This window comes from Paroedura picta, chromosome 15 (genome assembly GCF_049243985.1).
Source record: "Paroedura picta isolate Pp20150507F chromosome 15, Ppicta_v3.0, whole genome shotgun sequence".
Classification (NCBI taxonomy): Eukaryota; Metazoa; Chordata; class Lepidosauria; order Squamata; family Gekkonidae; genus Paroedura; species Paroedura picta.
The window spans coordinates 13176133-13202710 of record NC_135383.1 but is presented as its reverse complement, the minus strand read 5'-3'; the positions used below and the strand labels follow the sequence as shown (position 1 = coordinate 13202710).

Here is a 26578-nt window from a genome sequence, read left to right as displayed (position 1 = left end):
AGCGGACACAAACCACCCCACCATCGCCACCACCCCCTTGATCGCGCCACTTGAAATTCTGGAGCCTGGCAGGTGGACACTTCAGAAGCTTGTGAAGTTAGCCAATTAAAAACCCAGGCAGTATATAACGTTTACTGTGCCAAAGAAAGCACTTTGCGGCCGCACTGAATTATGGGCACGGCTAATCATACCATTACAGTAAGAACTTATGTCAGTGTTTCCATTATTGGTGCTTAATTACCTCTCCACCCCCACCCCCGAGCTCGTGCTTATTATGGGACTGTGGAAGCCTTTAGACACACCGAGTACAACATGCAGCAGATGATGTGCTCTGCACAAAGGAAAGCCAGAAAGCAGCATTTGGGGCTGTGCAAGTCGCTGCCAAAGCACTGCACAACCAAGGGATTTATGGCTTTCTGATGAAGAATCGAAGGCCTTTTTAGGAGTGGTTTGGTTGTGTAGCTAGTGCATATCAGGGGCTGAAGTATCCCTTCTGACATTTGAAACTAACACAACGAGTTTGAAACTGACAGCAGTGTTTCCAAGGCTGGCAAATTCCATGGGCCTTTTCGCACAGGGATCTTTGTTGCAAATTGTTTGCGGAATGAAAAATCGCCATTTAAAATAGTGGAATTCGTCGTTATGCATACCTGCCTTCGTAGTGGAATCAGTTGCGTTTTTTAGCGTTTCCCACAGGCTTCCGGTCTCGGCAGAAATCGCTAGAAAGGAAGCGCTATTGCCAAGCTCGTCCCGCCCCTGGCCGTCAAGCAGCCAATGGGCAGCCGTTAGCATGCTCCCAAACAGCCCCTTTCCCTTTAAGAAAGGTTTTTAAAAAAAAAAAACAGACCCATAGCAACGAATCTAGGTAGATTCGTTGCTACGGAGAGACCCATCCAGCTGCCTAATGTGAGCTGTCGTTTGATTGTATGATCGTTTGCACGCTGCCTCGAGTGATAAAAAAAAAATCCCCCCCCCCTCTCACGGTCCCGATTTTCGGCTGAATTTATTTGTAAAAAATAAAGGGACTTTATTTCAGCAAACGGGCTTTTCAGTGGTTTGTGCTTAGTGACTAAAGGTGAAGGACTGAAGCCAGGGAAGCCTCTAAACAGAAAGAGGCTCGCCGGTGCGTTTATCCCCGCTCGCTCGGAAAAAAAAAAATGGCGATCGCTTCGCCGGAAGTTTGGAGGAGAGAGCCAGGGGGAGGGACTTTGAAGAACCAGCAACAATGGTAACGCACAGGTCTTTAGCGCTACTGTTGCAGATTGGTTGCAGGAGTGTATCGCTATCCGGAGGGTGAATCCACTTTTCTGGATTCCCCTGAAAGCGCCACAACGAAGCGCTTTTTGCTGATTGGTTTCAGGATTGTTGCAGATTGTCTACGACGTCGTGGGTTATGGCAAATTAGTAGCGTTTCCAAATAGCAACCATTCTGCTACTTTGAAGCCGTGCGAAATGGCCCCATATCTCCACTTGTTGCTTTGAAGTATGGTAAACGTGATGGTTGAGTGGAAACTGTCTGTCTGGAAATGTATCCATTCAAGAACCAGTACGGATCTTCACAACCAGCTTGAAAGTTTGTGTAAAGTTCGTGCCAGTTTACCTGCCATGAACTTCACAAACCATGATCCAAAACTCGTCACAGATTTTAGTTCGTGGGCCAGTTAATGCCCATCCATAGCCATATCATACCCATAAACCAATGTTTGTTGCCATCCATAGGATGGCAATTGATGAGGATGGGCAGGGAGGTGGAAATAATATGCTGATGGTTTGTCACTTCCAGTATCAGCTCAGAAGAGATGTCGGTGTTTGCCTGAGGTTCTACAATGGCCCCTCCCCCCCTATGATTTTGTCATAGGGTTTCAAGAGGATCTTTGGACATTGGGCTGAAGTGGTGAGGTCACTTCTGGGTTTACACAGGAAGTGACTCTCACCCCTCATTCTACCCCCCCCCATTGTACCAGCAACAGCAAGAATGACTGATGACATCATAAGGCAATTGCCAACTTAAGTATGATAAGCAGTTATTTCTTGTTCTGGGATTTGTCATCCTGTGAAATGAGGGAAGAGGGCTAACCACTCTCTGACCACTTTCACCATGTTCAGCAAACTATAACTCCCAAGATCCTTTGAGAGATATGGCAGAAATGCTGATAAAAGTTTGTAGTATGGATGGGACCACAGAATTAAGTAATTTCCTAATAATATGTAGAGCTACAAACGATAGCATTGTGTATTTATTTCCAACCCACGAAGAGATATCCATATCAAGGGTATATAGCATAAATAATCAAGGTGGGGAAAAAGAGTTCTGGAACAATATTTAAGTTGGTCAAGAGTTCTGTCCTGGAATGGCAGATATCAGCAAATTACGTGCGAGAGCTGTATTTGTCTTTTTCATAAACTTTATCATTTAAAAAACTCAACTTCGGGCTGCCATCTGGAATGGTGTTTATCACCCATATAGAGTGCAGAGTTGGGTGTGTTCTAAAGCGGTTTCCAATAGATGAACAGAGGGGATTACTTACGAGGGCCAAGAACATACTCTACCAATCTGGCCACAGTTGTGTGACATCTAGACAGAATGACTGTATCCCACGTGACACACCCACCTGGGGCCCCTCCCCTTCCCCTCCCCTCCAGGCCCATCATTGGCCATTTGGGAGGGGTGGGTGGGTCAACATGACCATATGTGGCCGTATCACCCAATAAATGTTTTAACAATTTTTAAAAATATGTACAAATTAACTAATTCCCACCCATTCGGGAATCCCTTCCAGGGCTGTCAAGAAACCACAGGTTTCAAGAAACCCTGGTTGAGAAGGCCTGTTCTACAGGTTCCATGACTGCTAAAGTGTGACTCGGAGGTTGGAGTTTTATTAAAAGAACTTGCATCCCTTCCACACAGGCTTTTCATCAATCCATTTATCTCCCAATGTTTAATAAAGAAGAGCCAGGGTACTGCAATGGCTAGAACACCCTTTTGGATCCCCAAGCATGGTGACATGCCCCCTCAAAGAAGAAGGCACGGAAGTCAGGTGTGGGAGCCAACCAATCAATCCATCAATTGATTGATCATCGACCATTTCCATTGTGGAGAATGAGACCTGGTTTCAAGTCCTCCCTCAGTCATGAAGTTCTCTGGGCGACTCTGAGCCAGTGAAAGATTTAAAGCAGAGGCTAGAGAGCCATCTGGCAGAAATGCTGATTCTGTGAACTTAGGCTGATTGTAAATGAGGGGGCAGAAGAGATTGTCTTGGTGCTCGGCTCTTGCATGACCTGGGAAATGCCAATCGCCACTTTGGGGTCGGGAGGTGAATTTCCTCCAGGTGAGACTGGCAAGAGATTCTGGTTTGGGGGGCAACATCTGGGCATGGAATTTAGGTCACTGTGGAGTGCAGGTAGTTGTGAATTTCTTGCATTCGGCAGGGGGTTGGACTAGATGACCCTGGAAATCTATTCCAACTCTATGATTCTGTGACTCTTTTTCTCTCTGCCTAATTCACAAGCTTCTTGTCCACTTGGGCAGAGAGGGTGGCTTATAAATTTAATGAAGTAAAATAAAATTGTGAGGGTAACACGGAGGCGGAAAGAGGGTATGTCGTCTTCGGCTCCTCAGAGAAAATGCCAGATCAAAACTTGGGAAATAAATAAAGACACGTCACGCTGGCTGGTAAACCATTTGACGAATGTCAGAAGGATCGACTCATAAAAAGAGTGTTTCTAGAATTTTCGACTTCCATACCGATGACAAGAATAAACAACCGGAAATGAGACCATGTGGAGGGTTTGAATGGTCTCTCCAGCCATTATAAGAAGAAGAAGATCATTTAGTGTAATGCTTTTAATCTCATTCGGATCATTTTACAGGATTCGGCTCCCTGGCACATCGTAATGGAGCCCAGCCGGGTAATCCAGAGAGGCTGTAGCAAAGAGCTGTCTCTTGACGGCTTGTCTTGACTTCTTTCAGTCCTTCTCCTCTCCGTGGGTAATAACATAAACAAGGTTCTTGTAGTCAAGGTTACCAGAGGGATCCGGAGGAAAGGCAGTAAAAGTCTGTTTGACCTGAGAAACAAGTAGGAAATAAAAGTTTGAAAGCACAGGATGCTGGGAACAAACAAGTGAATCTTCCCTCAGGCACATGGGAATCTAGGCAAATCTAGGTCCTTGAGAATCTGAACCATTGTTTGCACTCAAAAAGAATGCTTTGGCTGAGATGGAGAGCCAGATTTGAGGATATTTATTTGTTTGTTTGTTTATACCCCACCTTTCCTTTTGGGCTCAAGATGACTTACACATCCCAAATTTAAAAGACACAAAGTACAGTCAATCCTGCTTTCCCACTGCACTGTTTCCCTTCTCCGAAATGGATCTTGGGGCAGGGTAAAGGTTGCCATCCTCCAGGTAGAGCCTGGAGCTTTGGAATTACAACTGATTTTCCAGGTTACAGAGGTCAGTTGTTCCCCTGGAGGAAATGGCAGCTTTGGGGGGCAGACTCTGTGGAATAGGGTTATCAAATCCAAGTTTAGGAACTGCTGGAGGTTGGGGGGGGATGGAACTTTGGGGGAGTTGGAATCTGGGGAGGGAAGGAACCTCAGAGGGTTCAAAACAGTCATTTTCTCCAGAGGAATTGATCTCCAGTTGTAATTCCAGGAAATTTCCAAGTCCAGCCTGGAAGTTGGGAACCCCAGTATGGAAGAAGAAATCCCCACGGAATACCCCTTCTCCTCAAACTCCATCCTCCCCAAGATCCAGCCTCAAAATCTCCAGGAATTTCTCAATCTGGAGTTGACGACTGCAGACAGTGGAGCTGCCATATGCCCCTGTTAATTGGTCTGTACCTTCTGAATGGGGCCCTGCAGCTGCCATCTGAGCGTGAAGAATGCAAGCTGAGCCATGGAAATTCGAACTCAGGCTCATTTTAAAAAGTAACACCTCGCTGGCCTCGGATCAACTGCAGTTTCCGGATTACCTTCCTGGGCAGACTAGTAGTGCTCATTGGGATTGCCCAAGAATGGAATGAGGCAAAACAACAGGCATGGATTTTCCACTGAAAATGGCAACTCTGCCATCCATTTTTACATTGACTCACAATGTATACCAAGGGCCCCCCAACGGGGGGCCCATGGGGACCACAGTGCCTGCTGACAGATTTCATGGTGGCCACTAAGCATTTTTAGGGAGTGGGTAGGATGAGGTAGGGCTTTGATCCAACCACAGCGATTTTGCGGCCGTACCCACCATGCTGTGTCGGAATTCTGAATGTACCCATAGGCTCAAAAAGATATCGCTCTAGAAAGCCATGTACATCACATTCAGCATCTAGCCTTCCTTTGCGGGAGCCTCTGATGTGACATAGATCTCACCATGAATGGCTGTTTTCATGTTTGCCCCTAGAAACCGAACGCCCACAGATCCCCGCGGCTTGTCATGCGGAGTCTCAACTTTGAAATTCAAAAGGTGGAAATCTCTCTTGCCAAGTGGAAAACTTTCGTGTTTGAGTAAAGGGTGTGTGTGTGTGTGTGTGTGTGTGTGTGTGTGTGTGTGTGTGTGTGTGTGTGGCGGAGAGGAGATCTTACCTCTTCCTCACTGAACCGATCAGCCTGTGTTGTGAGCATTTCTTTCATGCTGTTTAAAAGAAAAGAAACAAATAAATTGATTTAGGGATGAGGGGGGGGAAGGCTCACAGGCATAGGGCAGAACCTGTTTATGCATGTTCTGGAAGCTCACTGGAAATTGTTTGCTGCTTTGCGAAGTATACAGTACTTATTCCGTTTTCACCATACCGACATTCTCATCTGTCTCGTTGTAATCACCACTAGAATTGTCTCCACTCCAGTTTTTCACCTCAATGTAATTTGGGTGCAAACTCGGTGGTTCTGGCTCAGGTAAAAAGCGTCTGAGGGATTTGTAGGGAAGCAGAACGTATCGGTGACAGCAGAAATGTCTTTGGTATCCAATGGGATAAGAATCCAAACCAAAATGATACCATGCTGGAAGAAAGAACCCACCTGGGTCAGAGGGCACTCAGCTAGAATTCCGCATTGCTACATAATGATGTGAAAGTTGGACAAGGAAGAAAGCTGATGGGGAGAAAGTTGATTCATTGGAAAATTGATTCATTGGAGGAGAGTTTCACAGAATTGCTAGACTGCCAAGAAGACGAATAAATGGGTTCTTGATCAAATCAACCCTGAACTCCCCCAGAAGCTAAAGTGACTAAACTGAGGTTATTAGACGTATCTTACATCATGAGGAGACTGACTGGGAAAAGCAATAACGCTAGGAAAAGTTGAAGTCAGCAAGAAGAGAGGAAGATCCAACACGAGATGGATCGACTCAATCAAGGAATCCACAGCCTTCAGTTTGCAAGAACTGAGCATGACTGGTAACAACACGATGTTTTGGAGATTGTTCATTTGCAGGATTTCCATAAATCTGGAGCAACCTGATAGGACTAAGCATGCACATCCATTTAGGGGTTCCCTAAGGATGGAGAACTGCTGTCCCCTTCACCTCAGGGCCGTTTCTGACATTTGCTGGCAGGGGCTCATGGAAATTGTAGTCCATGAACATCTAGAGGGCCACAGGATGACTACCCCTGCTCTAGGGGAGCAGTTGGACCCATTACAGAAGACCAGTTCCAGACATTGTTACCTGAATCTACCGTATGTTGAATAAGACCACTGGCCCATCAAGGTGACTATGTCTACTCTCTGACTGGTAGGGTCTCAAGGACAGGTCTTTCCCATCGACTCTTCACTGAATCTTTTTAACTGGACATGCCAAGGATTGAACCTGGGACGTTCTGGTCCATAAACAGAAACTGATCACAACGAAGGGCAAAGAGAGGACTTTTAGTCTCTGCTGTTTATATTCTTTCTCTCAATGGACAGGGTTGTTGTAGGGCATCTGCTTGGCATGCAGAAGGTCCCAGCCAGGTTCATTCTCTGGCATCTCCCATTAAAAGGATCAGGCGGGAGGTGATGGGGCCCTGGAGAGTTGCTGCCAGTTTGACCTTGATGGGCCACAGATCTGATTCAGTATTCGGTGGCTTCCTGAGCTCATATCTGCTGACTTAACAATCCATGTGTGCATCTGACAAAGCGGGCTCTGGTTTGAGAAAAGCAGGCTCGATTTTAGTCTAAATCTTTCAGCACTGCAAACGCAACTCTTCCCTACAGTTAGGTTTCTGGAGTTCAGAATCAGAACATCCTCAAAGCCCAGCACCTCTCTTTCTTCCGAAATCCACCAACGTCTGGCATTGGACAATCCCGTACATGCAGAGTTGGGGAGGGGGGAGAATCTGGGGCAAAGGTTAGAACCGAGGCTGTGGGGAGGAAGATCAGATCTAATTATAAGCCTCTGATGTACCGCCCGCCAGCCTCTAGCTGCATTACACATGAGGAGGACAAAGTGAAGCGTTCCAGCCCAGTTTCCATTATTTATTTTATAGAGAAATGAAGGCTCAGATTTTCCAAGATGAAAAGCTTGGGAGCTTTGGGGAAGGTTTTTTTTGTTTTTAAAAAATGTTTTCCATATTATTTGGTTTTCGGGGCGGGGGGAGGAGAGTTAAAGACTTTCCAAGTGGATTTACACAAACCATTGTCTGACCCATCAGCCTTGATGTGGGGCAGGAGATGACATCCGTTGTGGTCAGCGTTGGCTAGTCCCAATATATTTTTAAAAACTGTGTTAGCTCTTTGGAAGGAACCACAGCTAAGGCAGAAGGAATGGATACTGTGCATGCAGACGGTCTGCTCAAGACCGGCAGTATGCAAACCAAGGCTTCGGATCTGACCAATGAGTGACCTGTATTAGAATGTTACAGACCTATCAGACGGCTCCGTTAAGGGCCAATCAGGTTCCTTTTTGGGCCACCTCAAATGTATATAAGTTCGGTGTTCCAGTTGTAGTGGGACAATGTTGTGATGCTGTTTACTAATTTGTTTACTAATTTGTTAGTAATTTACTTTCTCCTTCTATCTGTCCTCTTACGATCCCCGTTCCATCGTCTGAGGAAGTGTGCATGCACTCGAAAGCTCACGCCTTGAAGAAATCTTTGTTGGTCTTAAAGGGTGCACTGGACTCCAGTTTTGTTGTGGGACTTCAGACCAATATGGCTCCCCACTGGAATCTATCCAGCTGGAGCTGGTGTTAATAAAGAGCTGTTGGGTTTGAAGAAACAGCGTTTGTATCTTAGCAAACCTGCTGACTTAATAGGTCACGTGACTTTAATATGTTTTGTAGCTGTCTCCTAGGTGGGCTTTGAGTGCCAGGAAATGGCATTAAAATTTAACCTGTTCTCTTTTGCGGGCAGGGGGGACTGACCTGTATTGCATTTGGGCTATGTTTTCACCTCCAGGTGTTAAAAAAAAGGTATTGTTCGCTTGTTTAGGTTTGTTGTGAAGTGCTGTGTGTAGGTCTCCTAAGATAGCCAGTTTAAAGTTGGAAAAAAATCTGAGGGCGGGGATGGGCAGGCTGGCATCCCTGATTATGATTTATTTGGGAAATGTAGTGTTCAAGGAGACTTTTTTACAGATGCCACGGAGTGCCAAAAAGACAAATAAGTGAGTCCTGGATGAAATCGAGCCTAAACTCTCCCGAGAAGCTAAAATGACTAAATTGAGATGCTTGTCCTTTGGTCCCTTTATGAAAAGACGAGAGTCGCTGGGAAAGAGAACCGTGCTTGGGAAAGCTGAAAGCAGCAGGGAAAGAGGAAGACGAATGGACTCAATCAAGGAAGCCATGGCCTTAGATTTGCCAGACCTGAGCAAGGCTGGTTGCTAATGACAGGGCGTTGTGGAGGTCATTTGTGCACAGTGTTGCCACATGTTGGAAGCGACCTGACGGCACATAAGGCGCACATGGATCCCAGGCAAATAGAAAGGTCTAGGGACAGCAGCCCCTCTCCATACCTCCTCAAGCATACCATAAAGGGAAAGCTACAAAAGAAAAGATAAGTGTTTCCCCTTGATGATACACAACCCACCCTATGTCTGTGTGTGCGGGGGGGGAACTAGCTGAGGTCTCCATCTGGCAAGGGGTGAGGATGGGCCATTAGGGCAGAGTATGTTTTGGCATGTTTTTAGGGGAAAAGACCACTTGCTAGGTTGCATAGATTTGTCATTCATTCATTCATTCATTCATTCATTCATTCATTCATTCATTCATTCATTCATTTCAGTTTATTACCCGCCACTCCCAAGTGGCTCGTGGCGGGTTACAACAGTCTGAATAAAATCCCCAATAAAACTCCCCACAAAAACCCCAGATGTAAAACACAGGAATCCCAATCACAAATCAAGAAAAGATACGGCAGAAAAAAACCCAATTCCAACAATCAATCCATTCCCCCCCACCCCGCACTAGCAATCTCATAAAGGAAGGAGGGAAGGGGGGGGGGCAGATGGAACCTGAAACTGCCATACACAACGCTATGTCTACTCAGGTCTTCTGTTCACCACCCTCAGTGTGGGGAAAGAAGGTTGTGCCAAATAACAAGCTGATAAATTGCAGGGTGGGGAAGAACACTAGAGGAGTCCTGCTGGATAAGGCCAGTGCTCCCTCTAGTCCAGCGTTCAGTCTTACACAGCGGCCAACCAGTAGAAAAGACCAAGGGTCCTGGAGCACTTTAAAGACTAAGAAAATGTGTAGCAGGGGAGCAGTTTTCATGAGTCACAGTTCACTTCCACAGTGGCCAATCAGTTCCTTCGGAGAGCCAACAAGATGGCATAGAACCTGAGGCTTTCCCTCAATGTTGCCTCTTGGTGCTGCAATTCAGAGTCTAACTGCCCCTGAACATGGAGGTTCCACTGACTGACACTGACTCACAAGTAACCCTCACAGATCTCAACCTTTACAACCTTCTTTTGCAATGTCTGGGCTAGTTCTATCCATGCATGAGGAAGCTCGGTCGCAAATTAAACCCTGTAAAGCAAGCTTTCATAACCTTTAAACGGTCTCCTGAAATTTTGGGGTTTCTTGACAGTCCTGGAAGGGTGTTCCAAATGGTTGGGAGTTATTTTTTATATATATATTAAATTCGTTAAGCATTTATTGGGTGATATGACCATATATGGTCATGCTGACCCACCCACGCCTCCCGGAATGCCCAATGATGGGCCTGAAGGGGGTGGGAAGGGGAGGGGCCTCGGGTGGGCGTGTCCACAGCTCTGCTCCTCAGTCATATTCGGCAGGATCGCGCCACTTCTGGTGTTTCTTGAAGCCTGAAGAATGTTTCAGGGGAGTTGAGAGAGTCTGCTGTAGAGAATGGCTGCACCAGATATATCTGGTTGGGCCTGTGTGTATTTTAAATCACCGAGGAAGAAAAAAAAACACAAGTTGTCATTATGCTGGCAATCGGTTCTAACAGCCTCCCGAATGACTCACGAGTTTCCAAGCGAGAGGTGAACACGCAGTGGAAAAAATGAAATCCCCCGAAAGGACGTTAATTATATGAAAGTTCTTATTAAAAGGTCACGCATGGCCAGTTGTGGGGGCGCCGTCCCGCAAGCTCCTCACCCTACGTTTTATAAATAGGGAGCATCATTAATTTGTAGCAAGCTTTGTCTTGAAAGGAGGGGAGGCGTTCAAAGGATTGTGGGAGCATCTCTCTTTTTTTTCTAAAAAGTTAAAAGCCTGAACTTGAGAATAGTTATGGATCTTCGGATAAGCTGAGACTCAAAACGCAGTCATGGAACTCATTTAATGGTTTGGTTCTGCGACATTCGGCATTGCCTTCAGGTCTAATAAGCAAAGATTGTTCTGTTGTGGTGACAAAATGAAGTAATTGTATACAGAAGTTGGCACGCTTTGAGGCTGGAAGAATGGGAAAGTGACCTTTTGAAGTTAAGAAAATCCATAGTTTATTCAGCCTAGGGTTGGAACATGCGAGATCTGTAATGTGTATGATTGGACAGAAAATGGGGAACGTCCTGCAGGGGGCAATAGGGGAGATGTGCAGCTAGCATAGTTAGGTCAGGAACCAGTTGGGCATCCATGGATGTGTCTAATCCTATTTTGAAGCCATCTATGTTCATGAGCATCACTACTATTCCTTGGTGCAGTGGTTAGGAGTGCTGATTTCTAACCTGGCAAGCCAGGTTTGATTCCTCGTTCCTCTACATGCAGCCAGCTGGGTGACCTTGGGCTCCCCACAGCACTGATGGAGCTGTTCTGACTGAACAGTGATATCAGGGTTCTCTCAGCCTCACCCTCAGAGGATGTTTGTTGTGGGGAGAGGAAAGGGAAGAGGATTGTAATCTGCTTTGAGACTCTGGTAGAAAACATGCAGCATATAAGAATGTTGTAGTTGCTCTTCTTCTTCTTCTTCTTCTTCTTCTTCTTCTTCTTCTTCTTCTTCTTCTTCTTCTTCTTCTTCTTCTTCTTCTTCTTCTTCTTCTTCTTCTTCCCTGACTCCATTGACCATCTGCTTCCCAAAGTATGGTTGAGGCCGTATTCCTGATTTACTCCTATGCAACTCTCACTCTGCAATCAAAGCGGGGTTCTACTACTATGTGCTTTGCTTAATTTTGACTGATATTCTGGATTTGGAATGCAAATGAGAGAAATGTGCACATTTTCAAATGGCAGCAAAGCTTCATTCATCCTTCTCTGACTTCCCCTTTATTAAAAGGCATCCGCATCTATTTGTACATCTGGTATTATGGTACTTAGTGTGGGTTGGCTAATGCATTATTACTGTAGCTAGGCATAAAGTGGGTGGCTTGTGCCGATTGTGAAAGCAGAATCAAATGGGCCACCCACTGAGAAGATCAGTGTTTTTACATACTTGAGGGACTCCCCAGGTATGCAGAATAATATGAATTTGTAAATCAACTAAAAAAAAAGAGAAATGAAATAAAAAGGAACCTTTCTCCTCAAAAAAAAAGGAAAGAAAAAGATATAGGCTGTTAAGGAAGAAGCGTAGCCTTAGAGGCACAGACCTTTGACAGCGGACAAAAATAAATTAAAAGGGGGGGAAGCAAAACAAGATGATGACAGTGACCTACTCAAACCCCAAAGAGTTAATTCTGGATGGGGGAAGGAGGTTTAGTTGGATGGGGATTTTTCAGTCATTTGTCCTCTCCTCTTTGATTCTTCTCAGCCCCCCAACCTGCACATCCAACTGTGCAGCCATCAAAACGTCACTTTCCTCCAGTTTCAGCCAAGTTTCTCCAAGCCAAGGTTGAAAGTATGAAAAGTGAATGATTTCAGAGGTTAAATTCATAGTAGATGCTGGCAGCCCAATGACCTGCTATTTTGTTCCAATACATATTTGAAACTGAGCACCCTACCCTGCGATCTCTTGGTCTTCACTTTAGGACCGACAAGGATATCCTATTAGAAAAATGGCGGACACTCCCAGTAACAGAATTCCCTTGTCAAGATCTACTCAGCAACTCCCTTTGGCAGCCATCTTGTTTCTTATCTCACTAGTAGACTTATCACATATCTACCAGTGGTGAGCAAACCCCATCTGAAGGCCCAATTCCCTGCCTTCAAGAAACTAAGGAGTGGGAGCAAAAAAAAAAAAAAACTGATTGAAAATGGCTTCCATAGCAACGTTCTAGGAATTTCCCTATTTCTCTATGATCTTTTAACATAGGGGAAATTCCTAAAATGTCACCTGGAAGTGACACATCCTCCCAAAATTTCATCGTCCCCAGGCATCACCCTCAGAAACTTCCAACGTTTTCTAAGGTTGTGCTGGTGACCCTGATCCCTTGCATATCAAACTTCCATCAAGCCTCTTTTGAATGTAAAACACTGCAAAGAATTCCCTCTTCAAACCTCCTTTTTACCTCGGTTCCAATCTCTCTGCCATTTTCTTCAAAACACCTAAGTTAGAGACTTCCTGATCTTCATTGTCCTACCGTTCTTTTATTTCTGCTGTGTTTAAGATTAGCCAAACCACCAATTTCTCTTCCTTCAAAGACCTTGGACTGAAATCTCCTTTGTTGTGAACATTCTGTGACACCAGTCCTGTTCAGCCAATCAAGCTCAGAGCCTTCACCAGTACAAGTACTCTGCTAGATCCCAACTGGTAGGAAGATGCAAACCAGAGGGGGAATTACTTGTCTTCATTTACATAAGATTTAACAATACACAAAGATTAAAAGAGGGGTGATTTTAAAGAAAAAAAACTTACTAGTCTGCTTTTACATAACCTTTTCCTTCCCGGTCAAAAACCCTAAAAGCGTTCAGAATGATTTCTTCTGGATCGGTGCCTAAAAGGAAGAGAAGCAGACAAATGTTAAGTGATCCTTCTGCACAAGCATCATCCAGTTCACACATGCCTAACAGTGAATTTCCCTACGCTCGGTTACTTCAGCCTTGAGAACCGGAATATGAGCATATGCAGCAACTCCACTGAAAACAGAAGACATGTGCAAATGCGATAATTTCTGGGGCCATTTATTGTTGTCAAAGACAGCTTTGCTTGTCACACACACCCTTTGCCCCCCCTTGAAGCTTTTGTGCATTACCTACACAAATACCATGGCTGAAAACAGATCCTCACTATTTTTCTAATGAACCAGCTAGGGTAACTTCGCCTAGGGATGCTGGTCTCCTGGTGAGGCCTGGGGATCTCCTGGAATTATAGCTCATCGCCTGGCAACAGAGATCAGTTCCCCTGGAAAAAATGGCTTGGGAGGGGGGACTCCATAGCATTGTACTCCACTGAGGACCCTCCCTGCCCCAAATCCCTTCCTGCCCCCACTGATTCCTGACTCTACCTCCAAAGTCTTCAGGTATTTCCCAATCCACAGGAGGCAACCCTAACACAAAATGCATCAAAGAACCCAATAATAAAATCTAGGTTTTGTTCTGGGGTTAAGAAGACACTAAATGGTAATTAACTTTCATTTGGGGATACCAGGCACCAGGCTGCCATGGCAATGTTGTAAAAGGGCAAAGACCCACTAGCTTTGGGGAGATTTCATTTTTTTTTTAGAAGAAAATGTCCCTAGAAGAGGCAGTTGACTTTGACATCTAGGGCAAGAATTCTGAGAAAATGTACATTGACATGTTCTCTAGTGACTCTTCACAGAACTACATTTCCCAGGATTCCCTGGGAACTGGAATAGCTCTTAAAATAATTTAATTCTGTGATGTAAATGTGTCCTGTCCCTCCCACTTCCCTCCCTCCTTAATTAAGGGGGAAATGGAGCTACGGCCATCGTGTCCTTCTCCTGATTTTGTCGTGCCAAAGAAAACCATAAACAAAGAAGACCCTTAATTGGACTAGAAACAAAGCATTGTTTGGTGGCACGATTCTCTCTTTTTTTTAAATCCGAGCCAAAAATCATGCCGTGCGTTCGGAGAGAGGTGATTTCCTATAGAACAAAATGAGTTGTGCTGGAAATCAATTCAAGCCGTCGAAGATTCATTTGGAGGCAAAGGCAAGGGAGAGAGCGATGGGAACTCCTGGAGCAACCTAGCCACTTTGAACAGCGTCCTGTATTCTGATGCCAGATGAGCAGCTTAGAACAACAACAGCGGGGCTTTTTTGTTAATGTGAACCACATGGGCCTCCTTTCTACAAAGAGTCGGAAGAAATGCAATTGTTACGCCACGCAGAGAAGCCGCGCGCTTCATCAAAGGGACCACTTGATGCTTCGGCTAATCAATAGGGGATGCTTGGCACATCGTTGCGCATGGAAGCTTAAAAGTCCAGGAGGAAGACAGGATGCAAAACATTTCTTTTATTCCTCCCCCCCACACACACACACACATACACTGAGAAGACCTCCCTTCCCCACAATGATGACTTTAATAATATATATCATACTGATCTTGGTAGTCAAACTGCGGCCCTCCAGATGTCCATGGACTACAATTCCCAGAAGCCCCTGCCAGCGAATGCTGGCAGGGGCTTCTGGGAATTGTAGTCCATGGACATCTGGAGGGCCGTAGTTTGACTACCCCTGTTTCAGAGGATTCAACTTGCACCTCCTAAAACACTGAAATCCTGCACTGTGTGGTGGTGCTTCACTTCCTTGTGCAAACCTTTTGTATTTGTGCCCACCACCAGAATTCCAAAGGTGCCCGAAAGTTCCAAAAAGGTTGGAGACCTGCAGGTTGGAATCTCAGGCCTGGGAGATCTGGGTTCAAGTCATTCTTAGCCACTGGATGACCTTCAGACAACTACCTACCTCACTAATCTTCCTCACTGGGCCATTCCATTCTCCACTCCTCTATTTCATCTTCCCAAGAGCCTCAGGTGATAAATTAGACTGAGTGGGCCAAGCGTCATGGGACGGAGTGGATTTGAACCCAGTTCTCCCCATTCCTAGGACAACCATTATTTAACACTGGCTCTCACCAGTTGGGTTTTTGCGTGTCATGTTGTACAGGTGCGAAAAGACACCAGAGCCGTAAGCAAACGTTAAAACACCAACAGTTGCTTCCGTGTCAATAGATTCATGCGCCATGAAGATTGCTCCAACCCTGGTGCTCTTTGCAAAGCCAACATCAAAGCAAACCAAGCAGAGGTCACCTTTACCTTTGAGCTTCTCACCAAACATTGTAAGGAAGACCGTAAAGTTAATGGCCCCTGGAGCTTCCTTAATCATCTCTTCTAACTCTTCATTCTTGACATTCAGGCGACCTATAAAACCATAGCATTGTTTTTGTTATTTATATCAAAAGTGGTAAAATATAGCCTAGGCCAGGGGTAGTCAACCTGTGGTCCTCCAGATGTTCATGGACTACCATTCCCATGACCACCTGCAAGTGTTTGCTGGCAGGGACTCATGGGAATTTTAGTCCATGAACATCTGGAGGACCACAGGTTGACTACCCCTGGCCTAGGATATACTTTTCAATATCTGATCAGCAGCAGGTATTGCCTTACCCCATAATTTTTATGGACTGTACCGAGGAGTGGGGCAGGATATGTCAGCTGCATTGCCTGTTGCTAACCCTTAAAGAGGAAAAGAACCTGTACAGCAGGGGTAGTCAACCTGTGGTCCTCCAGATGTTCATGGACTACAATTCCCATGAGCCCCTGCCAGCGATGCATTAAAGAAGCATCTTTAAACAATGACCTTCCAGTTTCCAGCACTTGCTAAGGACTGTGAAAGTCCGGCCATGGACCATTTGAGTTCCAATGTATCCAGCCACATATGTACATTTTCGCCAGTGGTTGGACATGAGGAATAAGCAGCCCACCTCCTATTAACTGTGCCATGTTCAGAGAATGGGTTGGCAACGAGGAAACTTAAAGCGGAGGAATTACAAGATGCTTTCAGAAATAAGTGGGTCAGCTCGAAAAGTCCAGATGGGAAGCCAAAATTGGAAATACCCAAGAGGGCATTGTTAGTTGAAAAGGGGGAGGGCTCTTTATCAAAGGGCTGGGGGTAGAAAGAAGGATCAGAGCTCTTTAGAAGGGATGCCAGCCACACAATTTGGCACCAGGAGAGCGTGGGACGGCTCTCGTTCTGTAAAATCAATTTTGCGCAGAAACATGCAGTACAGCCCAGAGAACAGCCCCCAGTCAGGAAGAGTCGCACAGCACAGAACTGACCCTTCTGGATTTTGGCTTTGATCATGCCCAATCAGTTACGAAACCTGCGAGTCCAATTTTTATATCCCGTCCTCACCGTGTTGTTTGAAAGCCATAGCCCTTTTGGGGAGAAACGTACTGAACTGGAATAAAGCCCCGTGTGTGTCTGATATTTCAAAACCTCGAGTTGGATCTATCGCCTAGATTGGCCTTTCTCGACTTTTTTGCTGATGAGAAACCCCTGCAACATTCTGCAGGCTTCGAGACACGGCAGAAGTGGTGTGCTTGTGCAGAATGTGGTTGGGAAGTGTAGCTGTGGACACGCCCACCCAGGGCCCCTCACCTTCCCACCCCCTCCAGGCCCATCTTTGGAGATTTTGGGAGGGGTGGGTGGGTCAACATGACTATATATGGTCATATCATCTGAGAAATGTTTAATAATATTTTTAAAAATGCGTAAAAAATAATTAAATTCCACCCATTTGATAATTAACTTCCACCCATCCCTTCCAGGGATGTCAAGAAACCCCAGGGTTTCACAAAACCCAGGTTGAGAATGAAAGACCCCTTGGATCACTTGTGTTCAGATAAAAAGGGGAAGGGATACTGGCAGGAAACCTATTGCTTGCTTAAAGGATTATAACTTGGGGGAAGGGGGGATCAAGGTGGAAAGATGCCCATCTCAATCCCGATACTTATCTTTAATTTACTTCACTTGTAAGCCACCTTTCTCCCCAATGGGGGACCAAGGAGACATATCATTCTTTCTCCCCAATGGGGGACCAAGGAGACCATCATTCTCCTCTCCTCCATGCTATCCTCACAACAGCCCTGTGAGGTAGGTTAGGTTGAGAATGTGCGACTGGCCCAAGGTCACCCAACGAGCTTTCATGGCACAAGTGGGGATTCGAACGTGGATCTTCCAGATACTCAACCAACCCTCTCAACCACTGCACCACACTGGTCTCATAGTACTTCAGCATTTAAACTGAGAATCATCGTATCTTCTGCATTTTTCAACAGAAATGAGTGATTTTAATTTCCTGTCCATAGATGACGTCTGTTTTTACCTAATGCGGCAAAGGTGTCTCTAAGGTCGGCCTTGTCGATGAAACCATCTCGGTTCTGGTCCATGATTGTGAATGCCTATTGAGAAACAGAAAATATGGAGGGAGGGGGGAAACCGTGTTTATCCTTGGTGACCAAACCCCCTGGCAAGCCTGGGCTAGTTCACCACCAAAGCAACACAGGCCAGGTCCTGAGATAGGGCTAGCAACATACAAGAAGAAGAAGAAGAGGAAGAAGAAGAAGAGGAAGAAGGAAGAAGGAAGAAGGAAGAAGGAAGAAGGAAGAAGGAAGGAGGAGGAGGAGGAGGAGGAGGAGGAGAAGAAGAAGAAGAAGAAGAGGAAGAGGAAGAGGAAGAGGAAGAAGGACGAAGGACGAAGGAAGAAGGAAGAAGAAGCTTTTTTACAACCTGAAGGAGTCTCAGAGGCTTACAATCGACTTTCCTTCCTTCTCCCTGTGATGTGGGTAAGGTTGAGAGAGCTCTGGTAGAACTGTTACTGGCCCAAGATCACCCAGCAAGCTTCACATTGAGTAGGATTGGTTCTCCAGATTAGAAGCCAGTTCTCCTAACCACTAAACCACGCTAGCCACATCATTCAGATTTGCATTTTTAAAGGGTGGACTTTTTCATCCATTTAATACAGCATAATCTGTTTACTACCAGAATTAGATACGGAATCTACATTTCACGTCTGACCCCGAGTCTACAATCCTTGTGTCGAGAACATGCCTGCCATCTGATGGAATCCCCTAAGGAGAGTCTCGGGGACAACTGTTGATAGGCTATTGTTCACATCACGAATCAAGACGGACTTTTCACACACTGATGAGTCTTCGTAGGATCAGAATGGACCTACCTCTTTAAACTCCTGGATCTGGCTTTGATCAAACATGGAAAAGACGTTGGAACCTCCTCCTTCTTTCTTCTTCCTTGCCATTTTGGGGGCCTATCAAGTCATTAAAAAGACAAATAATCACGGTTAGGGGTGAGCAGTAAGACACCAATTTCTTTGTGACTGCCTCTCCAAATGGTGCAATGTCTTACAGGCCAATGTACATGCAGAGTGGAACGGTGTCGTGCTTAGGAGCTAAGCCTGTTTCCTGGGAAGCCCTCTGCTGGGGCTCCCCCAAACAGGGGTCACCAGAAGCAAAAATGAACATGAATCCTCTTGTCTTTAAAGCGGTAAAGTATCAGTGGTGCTGGAGTCATTGCAAATAACACAATCGAACATCAGTCTCCTCCTGTTGGCTGGTCCATGATCAGAACTTCATTAATTGTTGGGGTCAACAGGAGTTGGGGTCAACAGGAGTTGTCACTGAAGCAGTGGGTGTGAACTTAAATGGACTCCGGGGAATGGTAGAGGACAGGAAGGCCTGGAGGATCATTGTCCATGGGGTTGCGATGGGTCGGACACGACTTCGCACCTAACAACAACAACAAACTTCTGACTGGACAGTATAAGCTGCCTTATACAGAACTGGGCTAGTGGTCCTTCAAGGTCAGTATTGTCCATCTGAGCTTCTCCAAGGTCTTTCGCAACGCCTACCTAGTCCATTGAACTGGAGATGCTGGGGACTGAACCTGGGACCTTCTGCATGCAAAGCGGAGGCCCTGCCACTGAGCCACTTACTGTGTGTAGAGTCTCTGGCTTTGTTGCCCTGCTTGGCTGACTTTTCTAGCAATTATTGGATAGGCTTTCATTCTGGGTTTAATGATCCTGTAGCCAGTGTTTTGACTTCTTTGTTTTGGTCTAGTGTTGCTTTGTTTTTTTTAATATATTATCCTGTGGTTTGTATTGTGTTCAGCATCGGATGCTACTCCAAGTGCCGTTCCGGTAAGCGAGTGGACAACAAATATTAATAATATTAGTATGGGCATAGCATTAATGATCGGCAGGCCAGCTTCACAGAATGATAACGATCACAGAGGCATAGAATCATAGAGTTGGGAAGGGACCCCCAGGGTCATCTAGTCCAACCCCCTGTGGAATGCAGGAAATTACCCGCCTACCCACACTGCCGCTCACCGTTCCATGACCTGATGATGATAAAAAATAGTGCCGTTCACATGCATGCCCTAATCCAGATGGCCCAAACTAACCCGATCTTCTCAGATCTCAGAAGCTGAGCAGAATTGGCCCTGATGTCTTGGGCTGGGGGTCCACCCAGGAAGGCCAGGGTCGCTATGCAGAGAAAAGTCAAACCACCCCCGGAACATCTCTTGCCATAAGTTGGCTGTGACTTAAACCCGTGTTCCATCACTGTTCACATACCCTGTGCTTAACAGAGTTTCACGGGTCAAAGTCAGCTCCCTGCTCCTGGATACTTCTAATCTAAACTTTAAAACGGCGAAGCCCGAGGTGAGCAGACACCCGGGTTTGCACGGCCGGCTTTGGCTATCTTACCCGTGGCGTTCCACTGGATCAGTCACTGCTAAAACTGTCTCTAACCTGGCCGGTTATTTATTTAGTATCGTGTTACTCACTCAAATATTTATATCCTCCCTTTTGATCAACAGTTATGAAGGTTAAAGGGGGGGGGGCAGCCATGGGAGTCTCCAAGTAAGCCTTCCAAGAGCTGAGATTGTTAGAGCGAAGGAAGCCAAAGGCAATCACCGCAGCCACGGTGTCTCTCTGGGAGACCCTGCATGGGGTCTCATGTGCGCATGTCCAGAGAGAGCTGCTGAGAACTCTGCATACGCCCCCGAGAAAGTGGCCCAAGTCTTTTTCAGAAGTTATATTCACATGTACTGGGAGCTTCCCCATGGCACATGATGGATGCGGTCGCCGTGTTGCCTAGCCAGGGGTGCACATTCTTTTGCATGGACCGTCCACTGGATTTCTCATGGTTCTGGTCTACACCTAACAATGCTTTGCGTCTACGCAAAATGCGCACGTTCAGAAAACCTGGTGCAACCATGCGTGTCGGGAAAGTAATGGAGAGGACTCCCTCCCGATATTTACTTTCGGCTTGCTCCTGGGATGCATGGATGGAACTTCTGAAAAAGACTCCCGACAGGATGAATCAGCTCTGCCGTTCAGGGCAGAGGTCAAAGACGGAGAATGTGGCTCCTTCTGGGGGTGCTGAATTCTAAACACGGGGTCGAGAAGCCCAGGAAACCTAAGGAAGGGGTAGTCAAACTGCGGCCCTCCAGATGTCCATGGACTACAATTCCCATGAGCCCCTGCCAGCGAATGCTGGCAGGGGCTCATGGGAATTGTAGTCCATGGACATCTGGAGGGCCGCAGTTTGACTACCCCAAGGGCTGAGCAATATACACTCTGCACATGCTCAGACGTCCCTCCTGCTTGATTCTTATTTAGTTCAAGGCGGCTCTTGTTTATCCCCAAGCCAGCCAATGGGTTTATCATTGCACGGGAGTCCAAGGGGCAGAGACAAACTTGCATGGAGAAACAGAGAGCAACAGATCTGGAAGGCCTCCCTGTCGACCTGACTAGACAGGTGTAGGTCTACCCTTTAAAAGGAGCCGTCCTGGGCAGCCACCTAGGTCTTCCTTGTTGTCTACCCCTCCGTGCTATTTGCCATTTTGGGTTGCCCCTCCACCCCCGCTGGAACCGATTCCGTTTGCAGCCGGCGTATTGCAATCTTTTGATCCTCTCCTTTTATGGGAAGCATTCCATACCTCTGATCATTTCTTTTTTGTCCCTCCTTTTTTCCAGTTCTGCTATAATTAGATGATAAATCTAATCCGAGCGTCTCGGTTGATGACATCACAGCGCATGCCAATAAAGTGACGCCTGGGGTATTCGAGAACGGAAAAGGGCTTTGTCTCCAGATTCCTTGCAGTGTGGAGCGGTTTGATTCACCAGAGAGAGGAGATCTTTGAGCATACAAAACATTTCACGGGTGGGGAGGTGGAAAGAATTTGCCTACCAGCACAGGATCCCATGAGCCAGCATGGTGTCGTGGTTAAGAGCAGGGGACCCTAATCTGGAGAGCTGGGCTTGATTCCCCAGCCCGCTGGGTGATCTTGGGTAAGTCACAGTTCTCTTAGAGCTGTTCTCACAGAGCAGTTCTCTTGGGGCTCTCTCAGCTCCACCTACCTCCACAGGATGTGGAGGAAAGGAAAGGAAAAGGGGAAAGGAAGGGAAAACTGATTGTAAGCCGCATTAAGACTCCTTTGGGTTGTGAAAAGCAGGATATTTAAAAACAGCTCTTTTTTGCAGGAGATGGAGAGAAGAAAGCTAGGATGGGGTGGGCAGCCTAAACTGGCTTACTCAGAAGCACAGTGCTGCTGTGCCTATCTAGGCATTACGGTTAACAGCTTGGTCGGGAATGACATCAAGTCACAGAGGTGACCCCACAGGATTTTCAGGACAAGAGATGAACGGAGAGGGGTTACCATGACCTGCCTCTGTGTAGCACCTGGACATCCTTGGTGGCTTCCAAACCACGTATTCCCGAGAGTTTCTGAGATCTGACAAGAGCAATTTAGCCTTGGGCCCGGGCTGTCCTAGTCAGAGGCAAAGCAAAATTAGGAGATAAAAATTGAAGCCAGACTATTCAGGGAGGGGGGTGTCCGGTTGGCTCAGAAGGTGTCTGTTGAATCAGACTGGGGTTCCATCTAGTCCAGCATCTTGTTGGATGCCCTGGCCAAATGCCCTGGAGGGTTAACCACAGAATGTAGCTGTCCGGGCCTTCTCCGATGGCATCTTCTGTCAACAAAACGCCGTCATGCTTCCGTTCCGTTCACGTGATGCCCCGTCAAGTTGGTCATTTGTGGCGGGGAAAGCAGTCTTTTGATTAGGCCTCTTTCTCCTTGCTCGACAGCAACAAGAATGGGAACTGGATCTCTTTAAACCAATGTCAGTTTACCTCTTTTGCAACCTGCTTCTTAGGAGATTTATTTACTGCAAAAGTCTGCTCTATTGACCAAGTATCCCAAATAACGAGTTCTGGGTTGGGAAATACCTGGAGATTTTGAGGATGGGGTCTGGGAGGGAGACATTTGGGAAGAAGAAGAGCTGGGCTTTTGTATCCTGCTTTTTACTACCTGAAGGAGTCTCAAAGCAGCTTACTGGTGCCTCTCCTTCGTCTTCCCACAACACCCACCCTGTGAGGAAGGTGAGGCTGAGAGAGCCCTGAGAGAACTGTGACTGGCCCAAGGTCACCCAGCTGGCTGCACATAGAAGAGTGAGGATTCAAAGCCAGTTCTCCAGATTAGAGGCTACCGCTCTTAACCACTACCCCACGCTGGCTCTCAACGAGGGAAAGGAAAGCCCCTCAGAGTATAATGCCAAAACCCCATGTTCTCCAGGGAAACCAATCTTGGTCACCAGGAGATCCGTGGTAACAGTGGGAAGTCTCCACGTTCTACCTTAAGGTTGACAACCCTGTTTTCCAGGATTAGGTGCCAGAAAACAGGGAACGTCCCTGGTAAATGGAGACCGCAGATGCGTGTGGCCCGCCCCTTTGTCGAAAAGGAGACTTTTCTAGATCAGACGCTTTCTCCTCAGCCTCTTGATTTCAGGACTGCCGGTCTCTGGCCTTTTAACGATCGCCGCGTCCGTTTTGACAATGGCGCTTTGTCGCCAGTAATCCTTTGAACGGCACATTACCGAACAGCTGAAACATTACAGCGCCATAAACCCAGTGTAATATCTTATAAATCTCTGAAAGGCATTGTCTCGCACAAGTAGAAGGGAGGGGGGCTGCAAGGGGAGTGGGAAAACCTCCCCACAGAGTTCGTTTAGCATAATTGCATATACATTTCTCTGATTAATAAACGATTCCTTCCTTAGCTGCAGACATCCTCAGGTCGTTTCATTAGGATTGTCGGCATCATTATTCAGTCGGGGAGATTGGGGAAGGGGGAGCGTTGAGCTCCCTCCTTCCCCTGTTTCAGATCTGTCTGATGTTTCCGGGAGACTCCAGGTGTTGCAGAAAAGCATTTCTGGCATACAAAGGAAGGATTCTAACAGGGCTTGGGATTCGTATAGAACATCACCAAATTCTGACAACAACACAGGGCGGGGGGGGGGGACCCCAATATGTATATCTCTGTGTAGCAAATCAGGAGATGGAACCAGGAGAAGAAAGGGTGCTTCCAAAAGCCAGTTTGTATAAATTTCTCTGCAAATTCTGGAGTTCTTCTGAATCACCTGATTTTGTTTGTGAAATGGAAACTTGGCACTTGAATATCTTCCAGGGTGTTTTTTCATCCCCCCGTTTTGTACACTGTACACATTATGCATGCTCCTCTTTCAGCACATCCATTCATGCACATTTTCCCCTGTTGCATTATTGATGTGCGTGTGTAAACTGATAAAACACTGACCCCCCTAAAAAAAAAAAAAAGACAGTCACTGTTTTTGTAATTATTGTTCGGGTGGGGGTGTTTTTCCGCACATCAGTCAAAAGACGGCACAAAAATAGCCTTGATGCAGTCACAATCGTAGAAAGATTGTACATGGAATGACATCCACAATGGTTCATCAAGGCACATGTGTACACTGAGAACATGGTGAGGGGAGATGTACAAGAAGAAGCTGGGAGTTGGGGGGCAAACTGTGCGATTCCAAGAATCATTTTAAAAAATATATTCCTAGTTAAACTGGAATGAAAGAGAATGCAGAGAGAAATCCTGGCACAACAGATGGACATTAAAAATTTTTATCTGGGAGGCAGGAAAAGAAGCATGGCTTGTTTTTGAATGTTTTTCCACCTTTTGAAAAGTGCATGCACGTGCACAACAGATTTGTTTCCAGTTATTTGGCACACGAAAGCCACCAAATGTTCATAGATATCTTTTAAAAATAATCTAGGCAGAGAGCGATAAAGTTTGATCGTGTCGCTCTATGCCCCCTGCAGAGTCCTGCACTCTGCAGGTATTAACTTGTTGGCAGTTCGTGACCCACGGGAGGTTCACCGGACCTCAACCAAGGCCAGGGCCTTTTCGGTCCTGGCCCCAACCTGGTGGAATGAACTCCCAGAAGAGCTGAGAGCCCTGCAGGAACTTTCTCAGTTCTGCAGGGCCTGTAAGACGGAGCTCTTCCGGCAGGTCTTTGTTTGAAGCCAGGGTGCGGAAGATTTGATAAATAGATAAATACATGTCTGAATGCCCATTAGCATACTGCAATTCTTTTTAAAAAAAGACTTGTCAGGGTCAAAACGCAGCTTATCAGAAGAATCATCTTGCGCACATGTGAACATAATAGAGAGGTTAGTGCAATCCTGTGCTGCTGAAATCGGTTACACAGGAGTAAGTGCCCAAGGTTGCCCTGTTCATTCTGTACCTGTCAAGTCAGGAGTTTCTAAGCATCAGGGAACAGCAGTTTTTGAAAGGGTCTTTTAATGCTTATTTGCCTGCTCAGGGGGATGGTGGAGGGGGCTGTCAAGACACCATCGACTTACAGCATCCTCTAGGGTTTTAGGGCTCTAGAGCAGGGGTAGTCAACCTGTGGTCCTCCAGATGTCCATGGACTACAATTCCCATGAGCCCCTGCTGGCAGGGGCTCATGGGAATTGTAGTCCATGGACATCTGGAGGACCACAGGTTGACTACCCCTTGCTCTAGAGGAACAGAAGTGGCTTGCTGTTACCTGCCTCTTTGTAGCAGGCCTGGACGTCTGGGGTGGATTCCTATCCGAGGACTTACCAGGGTCAACTCTCTGTTGGATCATGCCCTTTCATTGCTCTTTTGCAGCTGGGTTTTCCTGTGCAAAGCAGGAAAATCTCCTTCTGCAGCACATCGAAAGCGCATTATCCAACGCTTGCAGAATGGGCAGGCTAGCCCGAGCCATCAAGGCTTTAAAGAGACAGGGACGAGTATTTTTTTTTAAAATAAAATAAAATAAAGCTACACTAACACATCAAAGCAGCGGAGGAACAGGAGCTGCCCAGAAGAAAAGTCATGGAAAAGTCGTAGGCTTTTATGGCATTTCCTCCAGCCTCCCCAAAAGCAGTTACCATGTTGAAAACCAAATGTTGTGAAAAAAAGTCACTAGCAGCGCTAACAGCTTTAAAAAAGAGGCAGCCTCACTGGCACCTCCAAGCATCAAACAGTGCAATGGTCTTTACTTAAGGAGAACTTAGTTTGCTTGCCTTGCTAGAAGTTTGCAAGGAGGGGGAGCTGTGAGTCTCTCTTCGGTTCACAGGGATTTCAGTGTCTGCTACAGCAGCAAGAGATCTCCCATCCAACTTCCAAGTGCTCCTTAGCTGGCAACTTACCAGCCCCCCAAAACACGCACAGATTTCAAAGTGCAGGTTAGAACGCCCCCCCCCCCCCCATCCCCTGGTGCTGATCCCAGGAAACTAAACTGTGGACAAAACACGCGAACTGGGATGGTGATCTCGGCTAGGTTGATGTGGCTCCCGGTGACTAGCTAGGCAAATGTTCGATTGGAACCTTGTCTTGTTGGCCCACTCAGTGTTGAGGGACAGGTTGAAGCAGAAATGTGCTCCAGAATGCCCTGTAGGGCCACAAAGGTCCATTCTTAAGTGGCTAAAGGCCTGAGCCAAGATGGTCGTGCTTGTCTCTCAATCGGGGGACTTAGGGTGAGCAGGTCCCCCCCCCTGCCCACAAGTGGCATCCATATTCCCCAGGGGAACCGATCTCTGTAGTCTGGAGATGAGTTTTAATTCCAAGGGGATCCCCAGGTCCCACCTGGAAGCTGGCATCCCCAAGTGGTCTCCTTACAGGGTTTTGGGAGCTTGGAATCATCCCACCCCATCATACTGTGGCACCTCGGAAGGAAAGAAGGACCTGTTTGTTGGAAGAAAGGGAGAGAGAGAATGCAAAATGCAAATACCAAGGATGAGTTTCCCTTCCAGGATTCTCACGAGGGGAGGGAAGATGGAAAGAGAGACGGTAGGAAAGAAGGGAACAGAAGTCAGAACCTACCATGCTGAAAATTCTGCTCTTCGCCTTCTGTGCCAACCGGCGAGCCAGCCGCACACAATGGCTATTGTCCCTCTATATATAGAATCACTCAGGAGTGAAAATATGCCCTGTCTAAGTTTAGACAATAGAGGCCAGCC

At 46.5% G+C, this 26578-nt stretch overlaps 1 protein-coding gene across 1 annotated transcript; it reads right to left on the bottom strand.

Annotated features, from left to right (window-relative positions):
* Positions 1–3829: 3829 nt before the first annotated feature.
* Positions 3830–26578, bottom strand: MYL10 (myosin light chain 10). The gene is made up of 7 exons (XM_077312021.1): positions 26442–26578; positions 18436–18525; positions 17584–17659; positions 15512–15616; positions 13154–13232; positions 5580–5628; positions 3830–4065 (listed from the first exon to the last, which is right to left on the bottom strand). Exons 1-7 carry the CDS (start codon positions 26442–26444, stop codon positions 3967–3969), a joined length of 501 nt encoding a protein of 166 aa, XP_077168136.1. The 5' UTR covers positions 26445–26578; the 3' UTR covers positions 3830–3966.